Raw genomic sequence first — 24,746 nt, forward strand, 5'->3', positions numbered from 1 at the left:
TCAATTGGACGTCATTCCACACTTTTTAACAGAGTTTTGACTCCCTCTTTGAGTATTCTAGGGTTTTTGAGCAGTGTTCTGCCCTAGAAATCTCTCTGGGAGTCGATCCGACGAAGTTCTGGAATTCCGAGCACTTAGCTTGGAGATTCGAACCTAGTCGAAGGGAAATCCTCCGGATTTCCATAGTCAAAAGTTTTTAGGAGCGAGCGAGCTTGTAGAGCGAGGGAACGCCAAAAAGCTTCCCAGTTTTACTCAATATATAAAAGCACGCTTCAAGAGGTTTCTTCTTAAATCCTTCCTTTTACTGCTTTCTGTGTGCATATTTAAACTGTCATCATGTAGATAGTTAATTTATAATCGCTTATAATAAATAGGGGTAATTTAGTAATTTTACGCTATTATTTTAGAAATAATCTGTCATAGGGAACCCGAAAGGGGCGCTGTGGGGTGCTAACACCTTCCCCACGCGTAACCGACTCCCTTACCCAACTCTGGTTGTAATGGCCAAAGTTGATTTATAAAATCAATTTCCTTATCCCTTTTTCCAATGTTTTGAGTAAAACATTGGTGGCGACTCCACGAACCCTCCTTTTGCGAAAACCACTAATCCATGGAGGGTCCCGCTTGGGATTAATATGGATTGGTGAGACATTTAATAAATAAATTGGATAAGATCGACAAGGTCTCAGTTTGAGAACAAGTCGTTCTAATAATCCAATACATTTTTAAAACTAAAATAAAAGCGAGCTCGACCGTCTTCGCGACCGCCGAGGCCCGTTCGGGCCGGCAGCGACAGATGGCGACTCCACTGGGGAAGCTTCGAGAGTCAGTCCCATTTTGTGACAGATTATTTTTTAACAAATAATAGTTAAAATTACTTCATTACCCCTTGATTGTATGATAATATGATTTATTTTGTGGCTTTAAATAACTGTTGTATGTTTAAATTCCGCAATTGTTTGAAATACAAACTGTACACAAACCTTTGCACACAACAGTTCCCTCTATACCCGGGGGCATGAGTGATTAACCATAGGGAGTGGATGTTAGTACGGCCGGTTGAATGGGTCTATAGGAGCCTACGAGACCGTTGTCGGAAAAACATCACTCAAGGTGATAACCATGAACTTGAGTCCGACAGTGCGTTGGAGCTTTCCATCGACTTACGACAAGAGGAATTGGGTCCCTATAATGGGGGCACCTTGGGGGCCTCAGACCGGTGAGAACAGTTAGATCCACCTTGAATATGCACTTTTCTGCAGGAGACCCCTACCTCGTGATTCGCTCGTGACTGTTCGTGGATGAGTGAATTGTTTGCGCATTGTTTATGTGAAATTGTTTGAGCATACATTGCATTTCTTTAAACATACAACATTCCTATTCTTTTAAAAATAAGAATAAATAGGAATAAGAATCTTCCATTATACGGTGTTAACATCTACCTTCATTACATTCATATAGGTAGTTTCCCTTTTCACCCAAAAATACAAAAAATATAATAAATAAAAATACCCAAAAAAGAAAAAAGGGTTATTTATCCAAACCAAGCAATATCATGCATCATCTTAGGGACATCCCGAAAACATGATAAGGCTTAGTTCAATAATCACAATGCATGCATATTCATCGCCATCATCTCATATCATGCATATAGATCATGGAGGGATCTAGGAGTCATTCATACATCTCTCCTAGTAATCCATTAATAAACATTAATAAAAAGAAAGGATTAGTCGATGCGTATGTTCAAAGAATGGATCGCACGCCGTTCGTTATCAAGTGTAAGCCAACAACCGTGCCAATCGAGCGCACATCAACTCCGTTGTTGGTAATCAAGACGAATAAAGGGGAAGGGCCAACACCATTAAGGATCACAGTTCCAAGGCCTTTCCCTTGCAAATCAAATAAGGCTGTGCCGTGGATATACGACATCCACTCTTCTGCCGACAGCGATATCTCCAACATCGCTGGACTTGGGGGCATAACTAGGAGTGGCAGGATCTACACTCCCGAAGATCTTTATGATAAAGCCCCCAAGAATAAAGAAAAAGAAGAAAAGAAAACCGAGGAAAAAGAATCTGAGGAGGAGACAGACGAGCTGTTAAAGTATATCCGACAGAGCGAGTACTCCACCGAGGATCAACTTCATAAGGCGCCAGCAAAGATTACGCTGTCGTCGTTGATCCGAAGCTCCGAACCGCATCGACAAGATCTGTTGAAAGTCTTGAACAAGGCATATGTGTCGCACACTATCTCCCAAGACGAGTTTGAGGGGATTGTTAGTCACATCAAGGCTAATGACCACCTCACCTTCATCGATGAAGAAATCCCCGCCGAGGGATCAAACCACAACAAGCCCTTGCACATCTCTATAAAGTGCAAGGAGTATCACATCGCTAAAGTCTTGGTAGATAATGGATCTTCCTTGAACGTAATGCCAAAAAAAAAAGAGCGCTCGAGCAAGTGGCAATCAAGGGAATCCAAATGCGCCCGAGCAACATGATCGTTCGAGCTTTCGACGGTTCTAAAAGAGAAGTAATGGGAGAAATCAATCTTCCAATCCAAATTGGACCCATTATCTTCAACGTCGAATTTCAAATGATGGATATCACTCCCGCATACAGCTGTCTCCTCGGCCGACCTTGGATTCATGATGCGAAAGCTATTCCTTCTACGCTCCACCAGAAAGTCAAGTTCATAGTGGGTGACAAACTGGTGACCGAACAAGCTAAAGATGACATACTCATCAGCAAGCCATCCAACATACTTTATGTGGATGCAGCAGAGGAAGCTTTGGAAACCGCCTTCCAAGCATTGGAAATCGCCAATGTTGAAACGTTTCCCCGAGAAATGAAGAAGGTAGCTCATACGCTCACAAAGAACGGATACTTGCCAAGACAAGAATTAGGCAAGGACTCCCAAGGAATCCCGGAGCTACCCATTATCAAAGACAATCCGGGGAAACAAGGGTTAAGATACAACCCTAACAAAGATCAAAGAACGAAGAGGAATCAAGATCCTTCTCGACGTTCTTTAAGCCAGATCTTTAGGAAGGCCGGTTCACAAGCGTCAAGGCCGGTCGTCGTCGTCAAAATGTTTTTCTCCTTTCGATAGGGATGTGTAGACTCAGTGACTATTAGAGATCACTCCTCGGGGACAGCCCGACCCCCGAGCCTCGATAGGGCACATGTTTCCGCTGCGATTATAATAAAATCATTCTTCATTAATTCTTTATTGCTTCTTTTCTCGCTTGCAATAAAATTCTAGACCGCATTATTTAACCCTGTTTGAATGAACATAAGTGAGGTTAAAATCGTCTTAATAATCAATAAACCCACATCATTTTTATGTGGAAGTGTGTGTGTCAACTTGGAGCACCTTTTCTTGGCCTCAATAAGTGCCGTCATGGATAAAAGAAATCCATTCAGGACAAAAATCCTAAAAAAAAAAAAAAACAAAAAACTCGGCAGGAAACCCAAAAAGGGGGCTGCACAAAAATAAGAGCAAAAGACCCGCTAGGAATCCCACAAAAGGGTGACCTAGGCAAAAATTAGGGTTACAAAATAATGAACAAAAACAAAAGCCCGCTAAGACATCACAAATGGGTGTTTTAGGCAAAAGTTAGGGCCGTCAAAAAAAGGAAAAAACAAAATAAATCCATGATGGTACCATCAATTGAATTCAACAAAGGGGCTCAAGAAAAGCTATCCAAGTTGTCAAAGCACAATCATTAATAACAAAGATGTGCTTAACCTCATAAGTGTTTAAACAAACAAACCTAAACACAATAAGCCTACCTTGGCCATCCATGCTTACAAAAACAATTTTTCAAAAATAAAATAATCCCCTCTAAAACACAAACTTTTGAAAATATATCCTTTCCTTCTTTTCTCTCTTGTCCCAACGATTTTTGAATAATCTAGTGGAAACATGGAGATATAGTGGTCAATAGGAGGGTTGACACATCTCTTAAAGAAAGGGAAGAATCATTTGGTTGATGACACCAAAATCAAAATACGCATCATTCCTCGGTAACAGAAATCGGCAGAGCACAGTCCGTCTGGAGGAATGGCAAAATCCAAACAGAAAAACGCATCGGTTAATTCTTTTGAAAAATGAATCAAATAGAATTAGGTGCATCATACTGCATACATGCATACAGATGATAGGTGTACTGGAAGATCACTTATTCTCTGTTTATTGAAAAAACAAAAAAATAAATAATATAAATTTCAGAAAAAACAATGCGCCTGTACCATGTTCAGTACACCCGTACTAAAATCAGGGTTATGAACAAAATTTCAACTCAATACGGGCGTACTGAAAGGGATGCGGCCGTATTGGCCATAAAGAAATTTTCAAAAGATCTCGTCATGAGGCAACTACATAAAATAGAAAAAATAGAAAAATTGCTTGTGTATGACAGCAGCAAAATGCAAAGATTCAGAAAAATCAACAGCGTCATACAGAATAACTGAGCCTGGAGAGGCTTGCCGAAAGAATACTCTCAGAATAACTGAGCCTGGAGAGGCTTGCCGAAACAATACTCCCACAGAATAACTGAGCCTGGAGAGGCTTGTCGAAATAATACTCTCTCAAAATAACTGAGCCTGGAGAGGCTTGCCGAAAGAATACTCTCAGAATAACTGAGCCTGGAGAGGCTCGCCGAAATAATACTCTCAAAATAACTGAGCCTGGAGAGGCTCGCCGAAATAATACTCTCTCAGAATAATTGAGCCTGGAGAGGCTCGCCGAAATAATACTCTCTCAGAATAACTGAGACATTTCTATACAGAAAAAGCCAAAACCAACAAAAAAGGCAAAAATACAGAAATCAACAAAAATACAGAAAAAGCCGAACTCAACAAAAAGGCAAAAACACAGAAAAAGCCAAAATCAACAAAAAAGGCAAAAACACAGAAAAGGCCAAAATCGAAAAAAGGGCAAAATACAGAAAATCCAACAAATCATACAGAATGATTGAGCCTGGAGAGGCTCGCCGAAATAATACTCTCTCAGAATAACTGAGCCTGGAGAGGCTTGCCTAAATAATACTCCCGCAGAATAATTGAGCCTGGAGAGGCTTGCCGAAATAATACTCCTTCAGAATAATTGAGCCTGGAGAGGCTCGCCGAAATAATACTCTTTCATCATAACTAAAGCCTGGAGAGGCTTGCAGAAATAATACTCTCAGAATATTTGAGCCTGGAGAGGCTTGCTGAAATAATACTCTTTCAGAATAACTAAAGCCTGGAGAGGCTTGCAGAAATAATACTCCCCCAACTGTACAGAATAAATGAGCCTGGAGAGGCTCGCAGAAATAATACTCCCCAGAGGGAACCTCAGCTCAAGCTCACGGAAAAATCCCCAGCGAGGGCTATCAAAGCAAAATCGACGCAATCCCCAATGGAAGTGCGATCATCCAAACAGTATATACAAGTCAAAGGACTTAACACTTCCTCAGTGGAAGATAGCTCTCCAACTCAAGTGTTGAGTGAGGCTAAGCCTGTAGAGGCTTCCTAAATAATACTCTGGGATACATAAGATCCCTCATTCCCCAATCGCCTACTCAGAGGCATCCCTGCAAAAAGAAAAAAATTAAAAATATCAATAAGTATTCCCCAAGCGGAATCTGGCACTCAGCCGAACACTGAACTCCAATTCCTCAGTCGCCTACATAAGAGGCACTCCTTCAAAAGGAAAAATCATAAAAAGATCAATAATCATTCCCCAAGTGGAATCCGGCTCTCAGCCTATCATTGAACATCAAGATGATCTGCCTAACAGAAGAGGCCAATCACAACCAATGACAAAATCCCCTGGCGGATAACAGCCTACACAGAGGCAACAAAATCCAAAAATTAAAAAGAGTTACCCGAATAAGGATAACCGGGATACTCCACCAACGTCAAAGGACGTCAGCCAAACATAAGGCATCGCTCAAACTCAGAGAGAAAGAGCATCTGTGTCTATACCCCAAGGAGTCAGAAATTCCCCAAGGGTACCAACAATGCAATGCAAGTTGGGGCACAGGAACCTGTGAATGACTGCACATCCCCTAGACGGATCCCTGCGTTATCCAGCCCTCAGTGGCACAAAAATCAAAAACAATCGTCGAAACAGCATCGTGGACTGTGGAGACAAAATCAACATCCAGAATCCCCAGCGGATAACAGCCTACACATGTCGCCACCGGCCCGAAACGGGCTTTCGGCATTCGCGAAGGATGGTTGGACTCGTTTATTTGCTTGAAAAAGGTGGATTGCTAGAATGACTTATTCTCAAACTGAGACCTCGTCAAACGAGCAATTTTATTAAAAGGCTCACTAATCCATATTAATCCCAAACGGGACCCTCCATGGATTAGTGGTTTTCATAAAAGGAGGGTTCGTGGAGTCGCCACCAATGTTTTACTCAAAACATTGGAAAAAGGGATAAGGCAATTGATTTAAAAATCAACTTTGGCCACTACAACCAGAGTTGGGTAAGGGAGTCGGTTACGCGTGGGGAAGGTGTTAGCACCCCACGGCGCCCCTTTCGGGTTCCCTATGACAGATTATTTTTTAAAAGAACAGTATAAAATTACTAAATTACCCCTATTTATTCTAAACAATTATAAATTGACTATCTACATGATGACAGTTTAAATATGCACACAGAAAGCAGTAAAAGGAAGGATTGAAGGGAAACCTCTTGAAGCGTGCTTTTTATAAAAAATGAACTGGGAAGCGTTTTGGCGTTCCCACGCTCTACAAGCCCGCTCCTCGCTCTCCTAGAACAAAATTTTAACTAAGGGAATCAAAAAGATTTCCCCTCGACTTGGTTCGATCCTCAAGCAAAATGGCTCGGGGCTCAAGAACTTCGTCGGATCGACTCCCAGAGAGTTTTCTAGGGCAGAACACTGCTCCAAAAACCCCAAAATACTCAAGGAGGGAGTCAAAACTGAGTGAAAAAGTGTGGTTGGACGTCCAAATGACGTCATATTTATAGGGAATAGGCGCAATACGGCCTACAGGGCCAATACGGCCGTATTGAAATTTTTGAACTTCAATACGGTCGTATTGGAGTTCAATACGGTCGTATTGAAAGTCAGAAATTTCAATACGCCCGTATTGAGTTCGCAGCGGTCGTATTGAAGTGTCAATACGGTCGTACTGACTTCAGTACGGCCGTATTGAAGCTTCAATACGGCCGTATTAAGTTCAGTACGGCCGTATTGGGCTTTTTCCCTCCACTTCCTTATTTTTAGCTATTCTAAGACCTCTAGACCTACAGAGAACCCTCCTAGGGCTTTCCAGGAGTCCTTCTGGCTGATTATCCTTCAGTCTTCGAGAGTCTTCAAGCTTTATTTCCGACCCGGACAATTTTAGGGGTCTACAGCTGCCCCCCCTTTACTTAGTCGGACGGCCTTTTGGTGTATCGGCTGACAAGTAAAGGAGTTGACCCAATTGTCCGGGTATTGTGCCGACCTTCTGACTTGTAGCGTCTTCCGGTGGAAAAATGTTGAGTAGCCTCTCCAGGTGGGTGCATACCTCGGCGCTTTTGACATCCTCGGTAGCTGAGTTTACCTTCTCCAAGGTCAACTTCACTCGACGCTCGAGCCGGAAGTTGGACATCAACGCGCCTCTGATGACGCTGATGGTTGAGTACCGCCTCTCTAGGCTTAGCTTCACTCTTTGTTCGAGCCGGAAGCTAAGTATCCTTGTGACGACGGTGAGCAGTGTGAGTTTTGCCTCTCCAGGCCTTGCTTTGCTTGTTGCCCAAGCTGGAAGCTGTAAGTACCGTCTCTCCAGGCTTAGCTTTACTCTTTGTTTGAGCCGGAAGCTAAGTACCCTTGTGACAACGGTAAGCAGTGTGAGTTTCGCCTCTCCAGGCCTCGCTTTGCTTGTTGCCCAAGCTGGAAGCTGTAAGTACCGTCTCTCCAGGCTTAGCTTTACTCTTTGTTTGAGCCGGAAGCTAAGTACCCTTGTGACAACGGTAAGCAGTGTGTACCCCTTTTCCAGAGATAGCTTCGCTCATTGCCCGAGCCGGAAGCTGCATACCTCCGTGTTTGTGACGACGGGGTAGCGTGAATATCTCCTTTCCAGGGATTTGTGATGATTTTGTCTCCACAGTCCACGATGCTGCTTCGACGGTTGTTTTTCGATTTTGTGCCACTAGGGGCTGGATAACGCAGGGATCCGTCTAGGGGATGTGCAGTTACTCATAGGTTCTTGTGTCCCAACTTTCCATTGCGTAGTTGGTGCCCACTGGGGAATTTTTGATTCCTTTGGGGTGTAGACACAAAGATGCTCTTTCTGATGTGAGCGGTGCCTTATGATTGGCTGACGTCCTTTCGACGTTGGTGGAGTATCCCGGTTATCCTTGTTCGGGTGTCTCTTTTGGTTTTCTGATTTTGCTGCCTCTGTGTAGGCTGTTATCCACTGGGGGATATTGTCGTTGATTTTGATTAGCCTCTTCTGTTAGGCATATCAGCTTGACGTTCAATGATTGGCTGAGAGCCAGATTCCACTTGGGGAATGATTATTGATTTTTATTTTCTTCTCCTTCTGCAGGGATGCCTCTTGAGTAGGCGACTGGGGATTTGGGGATCTTATGTATCCCAGAGTATTATTTAGGAAGCCTCTACAGGCTTAGCCTCACTCGACACTTGAGTTGGAGAGCTATCTTCACTGAGGAAGTTTAAGTCCTTTGACTTGGATATTCTGCTTGGGTGATCGTACTTCCATTGAGAATGTCGTCGATCTTGCTTTGATAGCTCTTGCTGGGGATTTTGAGTCCAAGAGCGTGAGTTGAGGTTTCTTTGGGGAGTATTATTTCTGCGAGCCTCTCCAGGCTCAGTTATTCTGAAATGTGGGGGATGAGGAGTATTGTTTCGGCAAGCCTCTCCAGGCTCAGTTATTCTGTGCAAACTGGTTGTTGGATTTTCTGTACCTTTGCCTTTTTTATTTTTTGGCTTTTTCTGTATTTTGCCCTTTTTTATGTTTTTTGGCTTTTGCTGTACAGAATTTAAATTGCTAGAGAATTTTGAATTCAAAAGTGGCAAATTTCATTAAAAATGAATTTGTACAAGAAAAATTTGGGAAATGGGGCTAAGCCCAACCAAATTAGTACATGAAAAAGCACTAAAACAGAAGCCAGTCTTCACTCCTCTGCTGGCGGGTCCTGTGGCGAGTCCGGGAAGCGGCGATGCATCCAGACGGAGAGGTTGTCGAACCCCTGCACCAAGGTATCTAGTCGAGCATCGGTACTCTGCTGCCATGTACCGACACTATGCTGAAAAGCATCGAATCGCGTGTCGATGCTCTGCTGAAAAGCATCGAATCGCGTGTCAATGCTCTGCTGCAGTGTGTCGAAGCGGGCGTCAAAGTATCCCCTGTCCGACCGTGACGTGCTAGCTTCTGGCTGCGGGGTGTCGCCTCCCTCAAAGTCGAGATTGTTGAGGAGGTCGTCGAAGGTCTCGAGGCCATCTACTCGCACAAACCCCCCTCCTGGCGATCTAGCGATGATCTTCATGTTGATCAGGGTGGAGGCACCAATCAACTTTGGCGCCAACGCCCCTGGCTCTGCACCATCGGGACATCCCCATGTCTCCGCGAGCTGTGAGAGGAGTGGGGCAACCAAGATGTACCCCTGTCTGGACTCTCCTCCCTCTCGTATCCCAAACTTCTTCACGTGCTCAAGGAAGAAATATCCAGGGTTGGCCTTCCGGCCGGTGGCCATGCAATATAAGGCCAGCAGATCCGGTCGTGTAATCGACTCCTGACTCTTGGACCTGCCATGAATGGTACTGGTGAGGATCTTGTGACAGATCCTAAGAGCAGTCGGGAGCCGGGAGCCCTTTACCCCTGAATGATAATCCCGTCGGCCAGTGAGCAAACTCCACATCTCAACCGGAGTCCACTGATCAGGCCACTCGCATATGGCATCTCGGAAGGCCAGCTGATCAGTGCGGCTGAAAAACCCTGCCTGGACGTTGAACTCGTCCAACGTCAGCGTGCGGTATCCTTCATTCATCCAGAAATCCACCGCGCAAACATCCTCCCCATAGCTGTTAGTCGACTCCGTGACGCCGACTGTGGCCAAGAACTCCTTCGTGGCCGTCAAATATAGCTGGGATGGTGGATTAAGGACAAATCCCCATCCTATGGCGTCGAAGTAGTTCCTGACATCATTCTCCAAGCCCACCGCTTGGAGAAGCTCAAAGTCGAGCACTCTTGACGGCTCGATGGTGAACGTCTCTATGAGCTGCAGCCGGTCTCGGTGTCGGTCTGTCATTACACGTCTGGCCGGGGCTCTCTGCCTTTTGCGAGAAGATTCTGCCATTTCCGATAATCTCTCTAGGAATGCACTCACAAGCAAGGAATGTGGAGAATGAAGAAAGGTATGCAAAATGAGGGAGGGGAAGCCTTTATTTATAGGCAAAATTCCGCCAATACGGCCCGTATTGGATTCAATACGGCCGTATTGGCCTTTCCGTTGATGTACAAAATTTACAACCAATACGGACCGTATTGGATTCAATACGATCGTATTGGGATTCAATACGATCGTACTGGATTTTAATACGCCCGTATTGGAGTTGAAACGTTGTGCTTAACGTTAACTCCAATACGACCGTATTAATACCAATACGGGCGTATTGGATTTTTTCTGATTTTATGGTTTTTTTTTTTTTTTTTTTTTTTTTTTTTTTTTTTATAAACAGAGAATAAGTGGTCTTCTAGTACACCTATCATCTGTATGTATGTATGCGAATGAGATGCACCTAATTCTATTTGATTCAGTTTTTCAAAAGAATTAATCGATGCGTTCTTTGTTTGGATCTTGCCATTCCTCCAGACAGACTGTGCTTTGCCGATTTCTGTAACTGAGGAATGATGCGTATTTGTTTTTTTTTTTTTTTTGGTGTTATCAACCAAATGATCCTCCCTTCCTTTAGAAGATGTGTCAACCCTCCTATTGACCACTATATCTCCATGTTTCCACTAGATTATTCAAAAATCGTTGGGGACAAGAGAGAAAAGAAGGAAAAGGTATATTTTTCAAAAGTTTGTGCTTTAGAGGGGATTGTTTTATTTTTGAAAAATGGATTTTGTAAGAATGGCTGGCCATGGTAGGCTCATGTGTTTAGGTTTGTTCGATTAAACATTTATGAAGTTAAGCACATCTTCGTTATTAATGATTGTGCTTTGACAACTTGGATAGCTTTTCTTGAGCCCCTTGTTGAATTCGATTGATGGTACCATCATGGATTTATTTCGTTTTTCTTTTTTTTTTTGACGGCCCTAACTTTTGCCTAAAACACCCATTTGTGATGTCTTACCGGGCTTTTGTTGTTATTCATTATTTTGTAACCCTAATTTTTGCCTAGGTCACCCTTTTGTGGGATTCCTAACGGGTCTTTTGCTCTTATTTTTGTGCAGTCCCCTTTTTGGGTTTCCTGCCGAGCTTATTATATTTAGTATTTCTTAATCCATGATGGCACTTATTGATGCCAAGAAAAGGTGCTCCAAACTGTCATGCACACTTCCACATAAAAATGATGCGGGTTTATTGATTATTAAGACGATCTTAACCTCATTTATGTTCATTCAAACAGGGTTAAATAATGTGGTCTAGAACTTTATTGTAAGCAAGAAAAGAATCAATAAGAAATTAATGAAGAATGATTTTATTCTAATCATAATGGAAACATGTGCCCTATCGAGGCTCGGGGGTCGGGCTGTCCCCGAGGAGTGATCTCTAATAGTCACTGAGTCTATACATCCCTATCGGAAGGAGAAGGACACTTGATGACAACAGCTGGCCTCGACATTTGTGAACCAGCCTTCCTAAAGATCTGGCTTAAAGAACGTCGAGAAGGATTTTGATTCCTCTTCGTTCTTTGATCTTTAACAGGGTTGTATCCTAACCCTTGCTTCCCCGGATTGTCCTTGATAATAGGTAGCTCCGGGATTCCTTGGGAGTATTTGCCCAATCCTTGTCCTGGCAAGTATCCGTTCTTTGTGAGCATATGGGCTACCTTCTTCATTTCTCGGGGAAACGTTTCAACATTGGCAATTTCCAATGCTTGGAAGGCGGTTTCCAAAGCTTCCTCTGCTGCATCCACATAAGGTATGTTGGATGGCTTACTGATGAGTATGTCATCTTCAGCTTGCACGGTCACCAGTTTGTCACCCACGATGAATTTGACTTTTTGGTGGAGCGTAGAGGGTACAGCTTTCGCATCATGAATCCAAGGTCGGCCTAGGAGACAGCTGTATGCAGGAGTAATATCCATCACTTGGAATTCGACGTTGAAGATGGTGGGTCCAATTTGGATTGGAAGATTGACTTCTCCCACCACTTCTCTTTTAGAACCGTCGAAAGCTCGAACGATCATGTTGCTCGGGCGCATTTGGACTTCCTTGATTGCCACTTGATCAAGAGTTCTTTTGGGCATCACATTCAAGGAAGATCCGTTATCCACCAAGACTTTTGCGATGTGGTATTCCTTGCACTTTACAGAGATGTGCAAGGGCTTGTTGTGATTAGGTCCCTCGGCGGGGATTTCTTCATCGGTGAAAGTAAGGTGATCATTAGCCGTGATGTGGCTAACAATTCCCTCAAACTTGTCTTGGGAGATGGTATGCGACACATACGCCTCGTTCAAGACCTTCAACAGAGCTTGCCGATGCGGTTCGGAGCTTAGGATCAACGACAACAAAGTGATCTTTGCTGGTGTCTTGTGAAGTTGATCCACAATGGAGTACTCGCTTTGTTTGATGAATTTTAACAACTCATCAGTCTCCTCCTCGGATTCTCTATCTTCCTCGGTTTTCTCCTTTTCTTTTCCTTTATTCTTGGGAGCTTTATCGTGCAGATCTTCGGGAGTGTAGATCCTGCCACTCCTAGTCATGCCCCCAAGTCCAGCGATGTTGGAGATATCGCTGTCGGCAGAAGAGTGGATGTCGTATATCCACGGCACAGCCTTATTTGTTTTGTAGGGGAAAGGCCTCGGAGCGATGATCCTTAACGGTGTCGGACCTTCCCTTTCGTCTGTCTTGATTACCAACAACGGCGTCGTCGTGTGTTCGCTTTGCGCAGTTGTTGGTTTGCATTTAATGACCAACGGCGTGCGATCCATTCTGAACATACGCATTGATTATTTCTTTCTTTTTATTAACATTTATTATTAAATTACCGGGAGAGATAAATGCAAATGAATGACTATGAGATGCAAAGGCGATAAATCTCAAGAATTCGATTTTATTCATTGAAGAAAGTGTACAACTTTTTATACAATGCTTTGAAGTAATTTTTTACAATAAGAGAAAAGCCGGTAAAAACCCACAGGCGGGTTCATGTTTCTTTGCCACTCATCTTCGGCTTCCTCGATGTGACGACCCATTGCTTTAATCTGTGTATGGACCGCTTGGCTCATATCGTCACTGATTTTCTGAGCCTCCTTCGCTTTCTGAGTATAGTAGTTGATCATGGCCTGTAGCTCATTAAGCTCGTCTTCGGCTCGATCCTTCTCCTCTCGGAGTCTAGCCATTTGTGCTAGTCCCTCTCTCTCCTTTTTGCGGAAATCGGAAAGGTTTGCGGCTTGTTGTTGAGCAACTTCCCGCCATTGTTGTGCATCGGATCGAGTCAAGAGCAGATCTTCTTGCATGTTCTTGATCAACTGAGCCTGCCTTGCATGTTCGGCTTCCAGGTGTGCTATCTTTGCATTGACTTCTTGGAGTTGACTACTCGGTTCAATCTTTGGCATTTTGGATGCCCGGGTAGTCTCCTCGTTGAGGTTAGCACACTCGTCCTTGAGCCGCTCTATCTCGTGGTCTTTCTTCTTGCATTGCCTTTGAAGACCATCAATAGTAAAACTGGATTCTTCATTTTTTTCTTCAAGAAACCTCATTTGAGCTTCCATTCTTTCCAGCTTTTTGGTCAAGGCGTCGACTTGTTCTTGCATTAACCTCCTTGTGGTTGTGGTTGCGCAAGAGGTGGATGGTTGAGGCACCCCTCTCTCGTTCCTCCATATCTCGTAGTCGGTGGAGGCGGATACCCGAGGCTTTCCAAGCTCGCGATCTCCCTCATAGATTGGTTTCTCCCACGCTCTAATGACAGCATGCATGTCCCTCTGATGTTCGGAATCAAAGGAGAAACACAACCCTCCAAGCTCCTCTTTGGTAAGAACAATTTGAGTCCTCATGAGTTGCCTCATAGCCAATCTAGGTGAATAAGCTATGCAACCTCTGAGGCCCATTAATGGTACGCTTGGATAATTGCCGCATCTTGTTAATACATTGCTTGGACGGAACCAAGGACAAACCCACGTGAAGTGCTCAATACTCCACTGTTCCATCTCTTCCTTCCACTCGGAAGCATACCGGCGGCGTACGGGGATCTTCGAAAAACTTCTCAAAGGGTCGGGCAAAGACCCCATATGACTAGAGGCATAAAAGTGTGTGATGCCCCACACATACAACAAGGAGGTACAGCATCGGATAGTTTTCCCTTGCTTCTGTTGAGATAAGTTGACAGAAAGCAAGGTGTCGGCAAGAATGGCAGGCACGGGACTCTTCATATGTACGTCCCAAGCGAAGAAGGCGTCCATAGCAGCATGGTCCACTGTGTTAGCGTGAAAGGGGAATAGGATCATCCCAAACACGGCTAACGCTAGAGTCTTGTTGAAAGCTAACCAATCTCCCTCATCAGCCAAAGAAGAAAGGTGTTTTTCAATCATAGCAAGCTTCCAACCCTTGATACTGCCGTTCCCCACTAAAGCAGATAATCGTGGCGGTAGTTTGACTTGAGTGGCAACTCTCTCTACGGCCACATGATTTCCATGGAAAATATAGACCCCTGTTGATTTGGGCCATCGAAGCATGAGTTCGTACTCCTCGAGAGTAGGAACTAAGTCAAACTGGGGGAACTCGAAACAATGTAGATCGAGACTCCAAAAGTGGACCAATGCTCTCAGAAAGGATGGATCTACACAAATCTTCATCAAGTCGAGAACTCGTCCATAGGATTTTTCAAACTCCAAACGAGCCTCTCGTGGCATCAAGGTACAGAGGTGATCCAACCTCTCGGCACGGTATAATAAGAAGTCCACTTTCTTTAATTGCCCTTGCAATCCCCTAGATCCCTCCATGATCTACAATAAAATGCATGTTATGAGATGATGGAGATGAATATGCATGCATAGTGTTTATTTAACTAAACATTATCATGTTTCTTGGGATTTTCCTAACATGATGCATGATATTGCTTGGTTTGGGTAAATATCATTTTTTGTATTTTTGTATTTTTTTGGGTGAAAAGGGAAACTGCCTACATGAATGTGATGAGGGTAGATGTTAACACCATGCACTAGAAGATCCTTATTTCTATTTATTTTTATTTTACTAAGGATGTTGTATGTTTAAAGAATGCAAACGTATGCTCATACAATGTCACATAGTCAATGCACAGACAATTCACTCATCCACGAACAGTCACGAGCGAATCACGAGGTAGGGGTCTCCTGCAGAAAAGTGCATATTCAAGGAGGATCTAACTGTTCTCACTTGGTCAAAGGCCCCCAAGGTGCCCCCATTATAGGGACCCAATTCCTCTCGTCGTAGGTCGATGGAAAGTTCCAACGCACCGTCGGACTCAAGTTCATGGTTATCACCTTGAGTGATGTTTTCCGACAACGGTCTACGGGCACCTATAGACCCATTCGACAACCGGCCGTACTAACATCCACTCCCTATGGTTAATCACTCATGCCCCCGGGTATAGAGGGAACTGTTGTGTGCAAAGGTTTGTGTGCAGTTTTTATTTCAAACAATTGCGGAATTTAAACATACAACAGTTATTTAAAGCCATATAATAAAACATATTATAATACAAGCAAAGGGGTAATGAAGTAATTTTAACTATTATTTGTTAAAAATAATCTGTCACTAAATGGGACTGACTCTCGAGGCTTCCCCAGTGGAGTCGCCATCTGTCGCCACCGGCCCGAAACGGGCTTTCGGCATTCGCGAAGGATGGTTGGACTCGTTTATTTGCTTGAAAAAGGTGGATTGCTAGAATGACTTATTCTCAAACTGAGACCTCGTCAAACGAGCAATTTTATTAAAAGGCTCACTAATCCATATTAATCCCAAACGGGACCCTCCATGGATTAGTGGTTTTCATAAAAGGAGGGTTCGTGGAGTCGCCACCAATGTTTTACTCAAAACATTGGAAAAAGGGATAAGGCAATTGATTTAAAAATCAACTTTGGCCACTACAACCAGAGTTGGGTAAGGGAGTCGGTTACGCGTGGGGAAGGTGTTAGCACCCCACGGCGCCCCTTTCGGGTTCCCTATGACAGATTATTTTTTAAAAGAACAGTATAAAATTACTAAATTACCCCTATTTATTCTAAACAATTATAAATTGACTATCTACATGATGACAGTTTAAATATGCACACAGAAAGCAGTAAAAGGAAGGATTGAAGGGAAACCTCTTGAAGCGTGCTTTTTATAAAAAATGAACTGGGAAGCGTTTTGGCGTTCCCACGCTCTACAAGCCCGCTCCTCGCTCTCCTAGAACAAAATTTTAACTAAGGGAATCAAAAAGATTTCCCCTCGACTTGGTTCGATCCTCAAGCAAAATGGCTCGGGGCTCAAGAACTTCGTCGGATCGACTCCCAGAGAGTTTTCTAGGGCAGAACACTGCTCCAAAAACCCCAAAATACTCAAGGAGGGAGTCAAAACTGAGTGAAAAAGTGTGGTTGGACGTCCAAATGACGTCATATTTATAGGGAATAGGCGCAATACGGCCTACAGGGCCAATACGGCCGTATTGAAATTTTTGAACTTCAATACGGTCGTATTGGAGTTCAATACGGTCGTATTGAAAGTCAGAAATTTCAATACGCCCGTATTGAGTTCGCAGCGGTCGTATTGAAGTGTCAATACGGTCGTACTGACTTCAGTACGGCCGTATTGAAGCTTCAATACGGCCGTATTAAGTTCAGTACGGCCGTATTGGGCTTTTTCCCTCCACTTCCTTATTTTTAGCTATTCTAAGACCTCTAGACCTACAGAGAACCCTCCTAGGGCTTTCCAGGAGTCCTTCTGGCTGATTATCCTTCAGTCTTCGAGAGTCTTCAAGCTTTATTTCCGACCCGGACAATTTTAGGGGTCTACAACACAGAGGCAGCAAAAAATCAGAAAATCAAAAAGAGTTACCCGAACAAGGATAACCGGGATACTCCACCAACGTCGAAAGGACGTCAGCCAATCATAAGGCACCGCTCACACCAGAAAGAGCATCTTTGTGTCTGCATCCCTAAGGAATCAGAAATTCCCCAGTGGGCACCAACTACGCAATGGAAAGTTGGGACACAAGAACCTATGAGTAACTGCACATCCCCTAGACGGATCCCTGCGTTATCCAGCCCCTAGTGGCACAAAATCAAAAAAACAACCGTCGAAGCAGCATCGTGGACTGTGGAAACAAAATCATCACCAAATCCCTGGAAAGGAGATATTCACGCTACCCCGTCGTCACAAACACGGAGGTATGCAGCTTCCGGCTCGGGCAATGAGCGAAGCTATCTCTGGAAAAGGGGTACTCACCGCTTACCGTTGTCACAAAAGGTACTTAGCTTCCGGCTCAAACAAAGAGTGAAGCTAAGCTTGGAGAGACGGTACTTACAGCTTCCAGCTTGGGCAACAAGCAAAGCAAGGCCTAGAGAGGCAAAACTCACACTGCTCACCGTCGTCACAAAGGTGCTTGGTTTCCGGCTCGAACAAAGAGCGAGACTAGGCCTAGAGAGGCGAAACTCACACTGCTACCGTCGTCACAAGGATACTTAGCTTCCGGCTCGAACAAAGAGTGAAGCTAAGCCTGGAGAGGCGGTACTCAACCATCAGCGTCATCAGAGGCGCGTTGATGTCCAACTTCCGGCTCGGGCGTCGAGTGAAGTTGACCTTGGAGAAGGTAAACTCAGCTACCAAGGATGTCAGAAGCGCCGAGGTATGCACCCACCTGGAGAGGCTACTCAACATTTTTCCACCGGAAGACGCTACAAGTCAGAAGGTCGGCACAATACCCGGACAATTGGGTCAACTCCTTTACTTGTCAGCCGATACACCAAAAGGCCGTCCGACTAAGTAAAGGGGGGGCAGCTGTAGACCCCTAAAATTGTCCGGGTCGGAAATAAAGCTTGAAGACTCTCGAAGACTGAAGGATAATCAGCCAGAAGGACTCCTCGAAGGCCCTAGGAGGGTTCTCTGTAGGTTTAGAGGTCTTAGAATAGCTCAAAAATAAGGAAGTGGAGGGAAAAAGCCCAATACGGCCGTACTGAACTTAATACGGCCGTATTGAAGCTTCAATACGGCCGCAGCGAAACTCAATACGGCGTATTGAAGTTTCTGAAACTTCAATACGGCCGTACTGAAGTCAATACGACCGTATTGACACTTCAATACGGTCGTACTGAAGTCAATACGACCGTATTGACACTTCAATACAACCGCAGCGAACTCAATACGGGCGTATTGAAATTTCTAAATTTCAATACGACCGTATTGAACTTCAATACGACCGTATTGAAGTTCAAAAATTTCAATACGGCCGTATTGCCCCTGTAGGTCGTATTGCGCCTATTCCCTATAAATATGACGTCAATTGGACGTCATTCCACACTTTTTAACAGAGTTTTGACTCCCTCTTTGAGTATTCTAGGGTTTTTGAGCAGTGTTCTGCCCTAGAAATCTCTCTGGGAGTCGATCCGACGAAGTTCTGGAATTCCGAGCACTTAGCTTGGAGATTCGAACCTAGTCGAAGGGAAATCCTCCGGATTTCCATAGTCAAAAGTTTTTAGGAGCGAGCGAGCTTGTAGAGCGAGGGAACGCCAAAAAGCTTCCCAGTTTTACTCAATATATAAAAGCACGCTTCAAGAGGTTTCTTCTTAAATCCTTCCTTTTACTGCTTTCTGTGTGCATATTTAAACTGTCATCATGTAGATAGTTAATTTATAATCGCTTATAATAAATAGGGGTAATTTAGTAATTTTACGCTATTATTTTAGAAATAATCTGTCATAGGGAACCCGAAAGGGGCGCTGTGGGGTGCTAACACCTTCCCCACGCGTAACCGACTCCCTTACCCAACTCTGGTTGTAATGGCCAAAGTTGATTTATAAAATCAATTTCCTTATCCCTTTTTCCAATGTTTTGAGTAAAACATTGGTGGCGACTCCACGAACCCTCCTTTTGCGAAAACCACTAATCCATGGAGGGTCCCGCTTGGGATTAATATGGATTGGTGAGACATTTAATAAATAAATTGGATAAGATCGACAAGGTCTCAGTTTGAGAACAAGTCGTTCTAATAATCCAATACATTTTTAAAACTAAAATAAAAGCGAGCTCGACCGTCTTCGCGACCGCCGAGGCCCGTTCGGGCCGGCAGCGACAACAGTTTAAATATGCACACAGAAAGCAGTAAAAGGAAGGATTTAAGAAGAAACCTCTTGAAGCGTGCTTTTATATATTGAGTAAAACTGGGAAGCTTTTTGGCGTTCCCTCGCTCTACAAGCTCGCTCGCTCCTTCCTAAAAACTTTTGACTATGGAAATCCGGAGGATTTCCCTTCGACTAGGTTCGAATCTCCAAGCTAAGTGCTTGGAATTCCAGAACTTCGTCGGATCGACTCCCAGAGAGATTTCTAGGGCAGAACACTGCTCAAAAACCCCAGAATACTCAAGGAGGGAGTCAAAACTGAGTGTGAAAGTCCTATAATGACGTCCAATTGACGTCATATTTATAGGGAACAGGCCCAATACGGGCTACAGAACCAATACGGCCGTATTGAAATTTTTGAACTTCAATACGGCCGTATTGAGTTCAATACGGCCGTATTGAAATTCAGAAATTTCAATACGGCCGTATTGAGTTCAATACGGCTGTATTGAAGCTTCAATACGGCCGTATTGATTTCAGTACGGCCGTATTGAAGTTTCAGAAACTTCAATACGCCGTATTGAGTTCACTGCGGCCGTATTGAAGCTTCAATACGGCCGTATTAAGTTCAGTACGGCCGTATTGGGCTTCATTCCCTCCACTTCCTTATTTTGAGCTATTCTAAGACCTCTAGACCTACAGAGAACCCTCCTAGGGCCTTCCAGGAGTCCTTCTGGCTGATCTTCCTTCAGTCTTCGAGAGTCTTCAAGCTTTATTTCCGACCCGGACAATTTTAGGGGTCTACAGCTGCCCCCCCTTTACTTAGTCGGACGGCCTTTTGGTGTACTGGCTGACAAGTAAAGGAGTTGACCCAATTGTCCGGGTGATGTGCCGACCTTCTGACTTGTAATGTCTTCCGGCGGAAAATTGTTGAGTAGCCTCTCCAGGTTGTTGCATACCTCGGCGCTTCTGACAACCTCGGTAGCTAAGTTTAACACCAACGTGCCTCTGACGACGCTGATGGCTGAGTATTGTCTCTCCAGACCTTGAGTATTGTCTCTCCAGACCTTGAGTACTGTCTCTCCAGACCTTGAGTACTGTCTCTCCAGACCTTGTTTGAGTACTGTCTCTCCAGACCTTGTTTGAGTACTGTCTCTCCAGACCTTGTTTGAGTACTGTCTCTCCAGACTTCGTTTGAGTACTGTCTCTCCAGACCTTGTTTGAGTACTGTCTCTCCAGACCTTGTTTGAGTACTGTCTCTCCAGACTTCGTTTGAGTACTGTCTCTCCAGACCTTGTTTAAGTACTGTCTCTCCAGACCTTGTTTGAGTACTGTCTCTCCAGACCTTGTTTGAGTACTGTCTCTCCAGACCTTGTTTGAGTACCGTCTCTCCAGACCTTGTTTGAGTACTGTCTCTCCAGACCTTGCCTCTTAACATTCAGCAGTTCCTGCCTCTTAACATTCGGCAGTTGAGTATTGCCTCTCCAGGCCTTGCCTCTTAACATTCAGCAGTTCCTGCCTCTTAACATTCGGCAGTTGAGTATCGCCTCTCCAGGCCCTGCCTCTCAACATGAGGTAGTTGAGTATCGCCTCTCCAGGCCTGTGCATACCTCGGTGCTCTCGACAACTGGGCAGCTGAGTATTGCCTCTCCAGGCTTGTGCATACCTCGGTGCTCTCGACAACTGGGTAGCTAAGTTTACCCTCTCCAGGTCCTGCCTCTTAACATTTAGCAGTGTGAGTTTACCCTCTTCAGGTCCTGCCTCTTAACATTCAGCAGTGTGAGTTTACCCTCTCCAGGTCCTGCCTCTTAACATTCAGCAGTGTGAGTTTACCCTCTCCAGGTCCTGCCTCTTAACATTCAGCAGTGCGAGTTTACCCTCTCCAGGTCCTGCCTCTTAACATTCAGCAGTGTGAGTTTACCCTCTCCAGGTCCTGCCTCTTAACATTCAGCAGTGTGAGTTTACCCTCTCCAGGTCCTGCCTCTTAACATTCAGCAGTGTGAGTTTACCCTCTCCAGGTCCTGCCTCTTAACATTCAGCAGTGCGAGTTTACCCTCTCCAGGTCCTGCCTCTTAATATTCAGCAGTGTGAGTTTACCCTCTCCAGGTCCTGCCTCTTAACATTCAGCAGTGTGAGTTTACCCTCTCCAGGTCCTGCCTCTTAACATTCAGCAGTTTGAGTTTACCCTCTCCAGGTCCTGCCTCTTAATATTCAGCAGTTGAGTATTACCTCTCCAGGCCTGCTTCCGTGTCTTCTGATCACTTCGGCAATGATTTGATATGATTTTTGTCTCCACAGTCCACGATGCTGCTTCGACGGTTTTTCTGATTTTGTGCCGCTGAGGGCTGGATAACGCAGGGATCCGTCTAGGGGATGTGCAGTCATTCATAGGTTCTTGTGCCCCAACTTGCATTGCATTGTTGGTACCCATGGGGAATTTTTGACTCCTTGGGGTGTAGACACAGATGCTCTCTCTCTGAGTTGAGCGATGCCTTATGTTTGGCTGACGTCCTTTTGACGTGAGTGGAGTATCCCGGTTGTCCTTATTCGAGTGTCTCTTTTGAGTTTTCTGATTTCGTTGCCTCTGTGTAGGCTGTTATCCGCTAGGGGATTTTGTCATTAGTTGTGATTGGCCTCTTCTGTTAGGCGTATCAGCTTGACGTTCAATGATTGGCTGAAAAGCCAAATTCCGCTTGGGGAATTGTTGTTGATTTTTCCGATTTTTCTCTTCTTTGAAGGAATGCCTCTGTGTAGGCTGTTACCCGCTGGGGGATTTTGTCGTTGATTTTGATTAGCCTCTTTTGTTAGGCATATCATCTTGATGTTCAATGATTGGCTGAAAAGCCAAATTCAGCTTGGGGAATAATTATTGATATTTTTTATTTTCTTCTCCTTTTTGCAGGGATGCCTCTTGAGTAGGCGATTGGGGATTTGGGGATCTTATTGTATCCCAGAGTATTATTTAGGAAGCCTCTACAGGCTTAGCCTCGCTCAGCGCTTTGAGTCGGAGAGCTATCTTCCACTGAGGAAGTGTTAAGTCCTTTGACTTGTATATACTGTTTGGATGATCGCACTTCCATTGGGGATTGCGTCGATCTTGCTTTGATAGCTCTCGCTGGGGATTTTCCCGTGAGCTTGAGCTGAGGTTCCCTCTGGGGAGTATTATTTCTGCGAGCCTCTCCAGGCTCAGTTATTCTGCATACTGTGGAGGATGTGGAGTATTATTTTGGTAAGCCTCTCCAGGCTTAGTTATTCTGTACAAACTGTTTGTTGGATTTTCTATATCCTTGCCTTTTTTTATTTTCGGCCTTTTCTGTATTTTGCCTTTTCTTCTGATTTGGCTTTTTCTGTATTTTGCCTTTTCTTCTGATTTGGCTTTTTCTGTATTTTGCCTTTTTTTTTTTTTATGTTTTTGGCTTTTGCTGTACAGAAATTAAAAGTGCTAAAGAAATTAAATTCAGTTATTATGAGAGAGTATTATTTCGGCGAGCCTCTCCAGGCTCAGTTATTTTGTAGGAGTATTATTTCGGCAAGCCTCCCCAGGCTCAATTATTCTGAAGGAGTATTATTTCGACAAGCCTCTCCAGGCTCAATTATTCTGAGAGAGTATTATTTCGACAAGCCTCTCCAGGCTCAGTTATTCTGTGGGAGTATTGTTTCGGCAAGCCTCTCCAGGCTCAGTTATTCTGAGAGTATTCTTTCGGCAAGCCTCTCCAGGCTCAGTTATTCTGAGAGTATTTTTTCGGCAAGCCTCTCCAGGCTCAGTTATTCTGTATGACACTGTTGATTTTCTGAATCTTTGCATTTTGTTTGCTGCTGTCATACACAAGCAATTTTTTTCTATTTTTTCTTTTTTATGCAAATTGCCTCATGACGAGGTCTTTGAAAATTTCTTTATGGCCAATACGGCCGCATCCATTTCAGTACGCCCATGTTGAGTTGAAATTTTGTTCATAACCCTGATTTTAGTATGGGTGTACTGAACATGGTACGGGCGCATTTTTTTTTTTTTTTTTTTTTTTTTTTCTGAAATTTATATATATATTTTTTTTATTATTTTTTTGTTTTTTCAATAAACAGAGAATAAGTGATCTTCCAGTACACCTATCATCTGTATGCATGTATGCAGTATGATGCACCTAATTCTATTTGATTCTTTTTTCAAAAGAATTAACCGATGCGTTTTTGTGTTTAGATTTTGCCATTCCTCCAGACGGACTGTGCTCTGCCGATTTCTGTTACCGAGGAATGATGCATATTTGATTTTGGTGTCATCAACCAAATGATTCTTCCCTTTCTTTAGAAGATGTGTCAACCCTCCTATTGACCACTATATCTCCATGTTTCCACTAGATTATTCAAAAATCGTTGGGACAAGAGAGAAAAGAAGGAAAGGATATATTTTCAAAGGTTTGTGTTTTAGAGGGGATTATTTTATTTTTGAAAAATGGTTTTTGTAAGAATGGCTGGCCATGGTAGGCTTATGTGTTTAGGCTTGTTCGATTAAACACTTATGAGGTTAAGCACATCTTTGTTATTAATGATTGTGCTTTGACAACTTGGATAGCTTTTCTTGAGCCCCTTGTTGAATTCGATTGATGGTACCATCATGGATTTATTTTGTTTTTCTTTTTTGACGGCCCTAACTTTTGCCTAAAACACCCATTTGTGATGTCTTAGCGGGCTTTTGTTTTTGTTCATTATTTTGTAACCCTAATTTTTGCCTAGGTCACCCTTTTGTGGGATTCCTAGCGGGTCTTTTGCTCTTATTTTTGTGCAGCCCCCTTTTTGGGTTTCCTGCCGAGCTTTTTGTTTTTTTAGGATTTTTGTCCTGAATGGATTTCTTTTATCCATGACGGCACTTATTGAGGCCAAGAAAAGGTGCTCCAAGTTGACACACACACTTCCACATAAAAATGATGTGGGTTTATTATTATTAAGATGATTTTAACCTCATTCATGTTTATTCAAACAGGGTTAAAATAATGTGGTCTAGAATTTTATTGCAAGCGAGAAAAGAAGCAATAAAGAATTAATGAAGAATGATTTTATTATAATCGCAGCGGAAACATGTGCCCTATCGAGGCTCGGGGGTCAGGCTGTCCCCGAGGAGTGATCTCTAATAGTCACTGAATTTACACATCCCTATTAGAAGGAGAAACACATTTTGACGACGACGACCGGCCTTGACGCTTGTGAACCGGCCTTCCTAAAGATCTGGCTTAAAGAACGTCGAGAAGGATCTTGGTTTCTCTTCGTCCTTTGATCTTTATAAGGGTTGTATCCTAACCCTTGTTTCCCCGGATTATCC

General features: G+C 43.8%; 1 protein-coding gene across 1 annotated transcript; it reads right to left on the minus strand.

Annotated features, from left to right (window-relative positions):
• Window positions 1-13,275: 13,275 nt before the first annotated feature.
• Window positions 13,276-17,997, minus strand: LOC145954238 (uncharacterized). The gene is made up of 2 exons (XM_083068123.1): window positions 16,487-17,997; window positions 13,276-15,142 (listed from the first exon to the last, which is right to left on the minus strand). Exon 2 carries the CDS (start codon window positions 15,137-15,139, stop codon window positions 13,280-13,282), a length of 1,860 nt encoding a protein of 619 aa, XP_082924249.1. The 5' UTR covers window positions 15,140-15,142; window positions 16,487-17,997; the 3' UTR covers window positions 13,276-13,279.
• Between the last annotated feature and the right edge of the window lie 6,749 nt (window positions 17,998-24,746).

This window comes from Cajanus cajan, chromosome 2, assembly GCF_000230855.2.
Source record: "Cajanus cajan strain Asha chromosome 2, NIPB_CcT2T_4, whole genome shotgun sequence".
NCBI lineage: Eukaryota > Viridiplantae > Streptophyta > Magnoliopsida > Fabales > Fabaceae > Cajanus > Cajanus cajan.

Excerpts from the sequence above, each read along its gene's own strand:
- LOC145954238 (XM_083068123.1), bottom strand. The coding sequence starts at position 15,139 with ATGGAGGGATCTAGGGGATTGCAAGGGCAATTAAAGAAAGTGGACTTC.